Consider the following 6000-nt stretch of genomic DNA (forward strand, 5'->3'; position numbering starts at 1 on the left):
ACCACTGGACCACCAGGGAAGTGTCCCTACTCTTTCTTTTCCTAACCATAGGTCCAGAAGCCTCTTATGGATGGTTGTGACTGTGTGGCGGAGCTTTTTTGTCTTCTTTCATTTTTCCTTCCCTCCTCAACGGCCTGGATCTCAAGGGAATTGGTGGCAGAAAAGTAATTTGGGTTGAAAGATCAAAAAAATAACAAAGTCGATTGTGTCTAACCTGGTTCTGAAAGGAAAGGCTTGGTATATCCCTTGGGTTTTGGTGCTGTTAGTGTATTTTGTGAGTGACAGTGAGGAGCTGTGGCCTCTTAACTCGGCTCCATAGGGAAGGGATATCCCCGCCTCCGCCTCCCAGTAGACTGGGCTGAACCAGGCTGGTCCCCAGGAGTGCTGGGCACTTGTCAGCTGGGGGTTCTCCTCGGAGACCATGACCTGCTTACAGGGCCTGAAAACTTCCTGAGGCTCCGTTTAAATGGGCCATCCTCCCGGGCCACCTTGCAGAGCCAGCCTTCCCCACGACCCCTTCCTCCTTCTGGAGCACGTGGTCTCTTGGTCCCTGTTCCAACTGTCCTGGCTCCTGAGGTTTGGGAGTGAAATGGGAAGCACGGAGCCCACAGTGCTCACAGACCTGTCTGGTTTTATTGTCTACAGAGTACATATGGTGTCACTGTATTGTCAGAGGGGTGTTGTAATTCTTACTCGTGTTTTCCAGCGAAGAAAAATGAACTGTCCTGCCCACAGTCACACACAGTTAATGCTGGAACGACCCTCATCCTTGGCACCTTTTTGATCTCGGGGAGCGGGGCAGGGGCTTGTCCAGTAGAAGTTTGGTTTCTGGTCTGCTCTTGGCAGCAAGCCAAAGCCATCACAAGGATCCTGTTAGCAGCTGCAGATGCTGTAAATGGAGTGAAGTCGCCAAACCTGCCGGGATGGCCTTTGTCTCGGTTGCCTTTGAGAATTCAGTTGCCTTCTGCACATGTGCCCCACTCTGCTGCCTGAGGCATTCCCTGAACCCGAACTCTTCCTGCACCTGCCTGTTTAGCACCCAGCCTGGCCTTGCTCTTGATGGTTTCAAGGTCAGCTGGACCCGACACAGCTTCCAGGAACCTGTGAGGCCATTGCTTATGCTTGGTGAGCATCTTAAGTATCACTTCCTCTACTTTAAAGGAAAGTCAAAGAGGAAAGACCACACATGCTCAAAGCCTCCTGCTTCCTCTTCTGTCCCCAGGCCACGCTCTCAGGTGGCCCTGGCTGGTGGCTCTCCTGAAACATGCCCTGAAGTCTTCTCAACCACAGTGCCCCCACCTTTTTTCTATGGAAACCTGTAGCGGCAGTTAAGCACACTCCTGTCAAACCTCTGATCCCCACTGTGATCTTCAGCCCGGGCCCAGGAGCTGGTGTGTGGAGGGGCACAGTTGTGGGGCGACACAGCCCATCAGTCAGTTCCAGCTCACTGCCCCCAGTGGGGAGTCGCGGGGCCCCTGGTGGGGGATGGAAGAGGAGCTTGTTCTGTGTGTCCACTTCCCGCCACCGTCTCTCCTGCTATCTCACTTTACCAAAAAGGGTACTCTGCCCCCGGCGGTGGCCTCCCCGTCTGCCAGGGAATCTGAAGCCACTGAATCTGTATTTCACTGGCTAAATTTGACAGCCTGACCCTGAGGGCTCACGTCAAGCTTCCAGGTGGGCCATGACCTTGTGTTTCCAGCCATTCCGGCCCCTCCATGGCAGTTTTGACTCAGCTGCCGAGTTCCTGATCCTGGACCAGGTTGTTGTTACAGATGCTCATAACATGCACCAGAGAGCTCACTGCTGCTCTCGAGTTGATTGTCCTCAGAGCCCTGACTCTAGAAGCTGGCTTCCCGAATGATGGTGGCTGCTCTAACTGCCGTTTTATGGAGCACCTGCTCTGTGCTAGGCATTGTATGTACACTATTTCATTTAATCCCCATAGCAGGCCTTCAGAGTAGGGGTGATTATCTTTTTTTTTTTTTTTGGCAGATTAAGAAAAAGAATTAGCCAGGTTTGGAGGCTTATTCAGAGACACAGCCAGCAAGTCACGGGGTCAGGTTTCGGCCCCAAGCCGCCACCCCATCTGTAGTGAGGCACAGGGTTAGCGGCCACCGGCCTGCGGGAGAGCGGGGAGGGTGGGCTGCCCTTCACAGGGTAAGCTCAGCCGAGGAACACGGGGTCCTGAGCTGGTCACGTGCTCACCACAGACGAAATGACCTTGTAATCACAGATGCGCATTTTCCGCAGTTCAGCAAAGGAAAGATTACCGCAGAGGTTCAATTGTGTCTCCCATTTTCAGTGGCAGTTTTGCTCTCTCAGTAGATTACTTGGCAGAGAGCCCGTCCCCCCAAGGCAAATGGCAGCGCACTTGATGGCCAGAAGGTGCATGAGAATGGAGCTGTATCTCACTGCTCACTCTGCGTGCCTGCCAGCTTCAGCCTGGGGCTTCCCTCCCACCGTGCCTGCCAGCTTCAGCCTGGGGCTTCCCTCCCACCGTGCCTGGCAGGCCGAAGGAAGCCTGTCTGCTGAGCTGGCCCAGGTGAGGGGTAGGCCGCCCGCCTTGAGGGGGCCCTGAGTATGTGGGCTGTGGGCGCAGAGTCACTTAACCTCGTTCCCTTGGAGGCATTCAGGGAAGCCTCCTCTGTCATCCTCATGGAAGTCCCCTGGCCCCATGTGGGTGGAGGACACACGGAGAGGAGGGGAAGGAAGGGCCGCCAGCAGGTAGGTGCCCCGGACAGTGAGCACTCGCCACTGTCAGCTGCAGTGTAACCAGGTCAGGCTCTGAACCCGGGGCCTGACTGAGCCCTGCTCTTTCCTTTAAACATGGTTACATAATCACGTTTTCCTGCCCCCAGCCGCTAGTGTACTTCCCCTTGATAAGTTGTTGCTTTCTCTTTTTCATTTTACTTTTATGCATCTCTGAAACAGAAATTTCCTTGTTTAGACCAAATGAGTGGTCTGGATGTTACTGAAAGAGCGGCGGCCCCTCTGGGCACTGCCTGTGGTCACCTGCTTGCATTTGCTGTCACCCGCTGAGCCCCAGGCCAGGTGGGCCCTTCCCCATGGGGAGAGGGGATGCTACCGGGGAGGCATTTTCTCCTATTCAGTCTGCTGACAGGCATCTTCATTTTCTTCCAGGTACATCGAACGAAAAGCTTTTCTAGACCGAGTGGATCACAGGCAGTTTGAAATCGAGCGAGATCTCAGGCTGAGCAAAATGAAACCCTGATGTGATGGGGCGCCCCCAGCAGCTCAGGCCTCTTTACAGCCTGAGCTTCTTGTGTGTCTGTGAGATGTTTCCTGTGTTTCTCATCGACTGTCTCCCAGCAAGGTCCTTTTTTCTACACTGAATTTCTGTCTTTGTATCTTGATCTTAATAGTTTGTCCTTTCAAAAATAAAAATTAAAAGTACAAGTTGATCCTGTGAGAGGCTGGTGAGGATGACACCACTTGCCTTCCCTTTGTTCTGCTGCGAAGTCCACGAGGCCAAGCCCGTTCCTCGCAGGCCTGTCTTGGCCGTGGAGAAGAGAGTGCGCAGCCCACTCACCTTGGGCCCAAGAGCAGGGGCTGTCTGAGACGAGGCTCGCCATGCTGGTATGACGCCAGGCCCCACGCTTCTCTCCTGACTGGGACTTCTCCTCGCGGATACAATGTAAGGATGTAAGACTGAAAAATAAGGATATGCCATCACTGAATTAGAGATCTTTCTTTTCCTTCAGCCTTTCTCCTCTCCTCAAAGTTAGAGTTAACTTCCCATGTGTTCTCACCTGAATAATTCTTTGATTGGGGGTTTGTCAAAGAAAACTCCAAAGGACTGTTTTTTTTTTTTAAACTCTCTAGACGATTTAAATTCCAAACTTCGTATTAATAAAGTAGTAAACCTCACAACCTGCCTCTGGGGGTGGGCAGGTGGATGTCCTGAGTAACATGAGTTAAGGGGCAGTAGGGCTCCAGAGGCTGGAATTCAGATCCTGCCCGTACATCTGCCAGCCCCGTGACCTTGAGCATAACTCAACTTTCTGAACCTCACAAGGTGGAGATGAGCTAGTGACACGTGCCGGGAACACACGCAGGTCTCTCCCTCCAGTCCTCTGATACATGGGCAGACACTCAACGCAGCCAAGACCAGATTGTCAGCCCTGTGCGGTTGTGAAGTTGTGACCCTTGTTACTCACTGAGGCCAGGCTAGGTGACGGGGCTGACTGACATGTGTGCATCTTCGATACAGAATCATCTTTTCCATCAGAGTCTTGTTTGAACTGTAGCCAGCAGTTTTTAAGAACAGGTGGATAATAGTTTATTTAGCTCTTCACATCCATACTTAGGGAAAACTGATCTGCCTAACTCCCAAGGGAAATAACATCCCTTTCCAGGAGTCAGGAACTGCCAAGGAAAATGTCTGCAGGAAGTGGGGAGCCTGAGTCAGCGCTGGGAGGCAGCTCGACAGTCCTTTGCCAGGCACCAGGCACCGCCCTTGGCCGTGGCAGGGACGACTGAGAGAGGCGGCCAAGGACACTTCCTGGCCAGTCTGTGGAGTCCAGAAAATCCCTGAGAGCTGAGTTTCCTGGCCTCGCTCTGGCCATCAGTCTTCTCCTAGTCCCAGATGAACACATTTGATTTCCAGGGCTTCGCGTACTTTCCCGTTACTGAAAAAATCCTGCCCTGCAACAGCATAATGTCAAAGAAGAAAAACAGGCTTCTTTATGTGTTCTGTTCACCTATTTCCCAAGGAACGCAGTGCTCTAATTAGGAACTCTGCATAAAGTCCCAGGGGAGAAGGGCAGCGTTGAGAACTAAGTCTTGATTGAGCTGTGCGCCGTTGGAGCTGAGCGGAGAGAACCAGACAAACCCAGGGCCTGAGGTCACAAGAACTGACCGGGCCAGCAGGCCGGCTGGTGGCTGCTGCCACAGGAGGATACAGAAGACCTCCAGGAAAGGAGTGGTGTCACGGTGCTGCTGGCAGCCACGAGGGACCAGGCAGGCCAGGGGACGGGGTCTCAGGTGCCGTGCCACCTCTTGGCCTCAACAGGACAGAGGAGGTGTGTGTGGCATGGGTTTCAGGCACAGTTTTCTTTGGGCATTTAACTGGAATTGCCGAGGCATGTTGGGTAGGAACCCATGACTTTTTTTTTTTTATTACCAAAAAACAAGTGAACAAATAGGAATTGGTGTAAGATGGTGAACTCCAGGGGAAGCATTCAGAAGCTCTCAGTTTCATCAACACATGACGGACTGGTCCCATGTGCCTGGTGCTTTCTCCCGTGTTTTCCTGACCAGGAGAGGAAACTCGCCTGAGGTCAGACTGTGAAACTGACAGTGATTCCATCCACGTGGTAGGCCTGGAGGACAGGAGGCAGGCAAGATGAAACAGCCTCTTCTCACCTGCTGGATCCAGCTCCCGGTTGGAGGATTCACTTAGGAAAGATTGGAGTGCAAGGGGACAGAAGAGCCAAAGATGAAGGGCACTTATGCTTGAGAAAAGTGACAGCTGGCACACTCTGGGGCCAGAAGTACACCAAAGGCATGGGCACACGGGCTTTAGCTTCCAGTCCTCGGTGCCCTGGGGCAGCATCGGAGCCTCTCTGCAGGGGAGAGTGTGCCCCATGGTGCAGGCCGGGTCGCCCTCTCCTCTTCAGGATGCTGCCTGGTTTCAGCGAGCGGGCGCAGGAGGGGCTGGTGCCCAGGTGACTACTTGGAGGTACAGTCTTTCCCTCAAAGTGTTTTTTTTTCTGCAGCCTTTCTGGTTTTTTATGCCGTCTCAAGGCAACATAGATCCAACAGTACTACTCCCAGATGCAGTCTTTGTGCGTAGGCAAGTTGACCACAAGGAGGAGAGTGGTCTGTAGAAGTCCAAAAGATTCCGCCCTGGTTCCCTGCAGCCTGGAATGGCCCAATCCACAGAGACCCTCCTTCCCAGGGCTCCTCTGCAGGGTCAGCCTGTGAGCTTTCATTACTGTGCCCTCAGAAGGCTGATGGGGTGCCAGATCTCTGCTCAAG

The 6000-nt window shown here is 53.2% G+C and overlaps 1 protein-coding gene across 1 annotated transcript in view; it reads left to right on the top strand.

The window, feature by feature from the left end:
* The window catches only part of LOC129547260 (heterochromatin-stabilizing protein CFDP1), a 107458-nt gene extending 104036 nt beyond the window's left edge, over nt 1-3422 (top strand). Inside the window, exon 7 of the mRNA XM_055413115.2 lies at nt 3142-3422. Within this exon, the coding sequence (XP_055269090.1) occupies nt 3142-3232 (91 nt within the window). The 3' untranslated portion in view covers nt 3233-3422. The remainder of the gene's footprint in view (nt 1-3141) is intronic.
* Nucleotides 3423-6000: the final 2578 nt, after the last annotated feature.

Source organism: Moschus berezovskii, chromosome 22, assembly GCF_049115385.1.
Source record: "Moschus berezovskii isolate FMDL1 chromosome 22, NW_MosBer_1.0, whole genome shotgun sequence".
In the NCBI taxonomy this organism is placed as follows: domain Eukaryota; kingdom Metazoa; phylum Chordata; class Mammalia; order Artiodactyla; family Moschidae; genus Moschus; species Moschus berezovskii.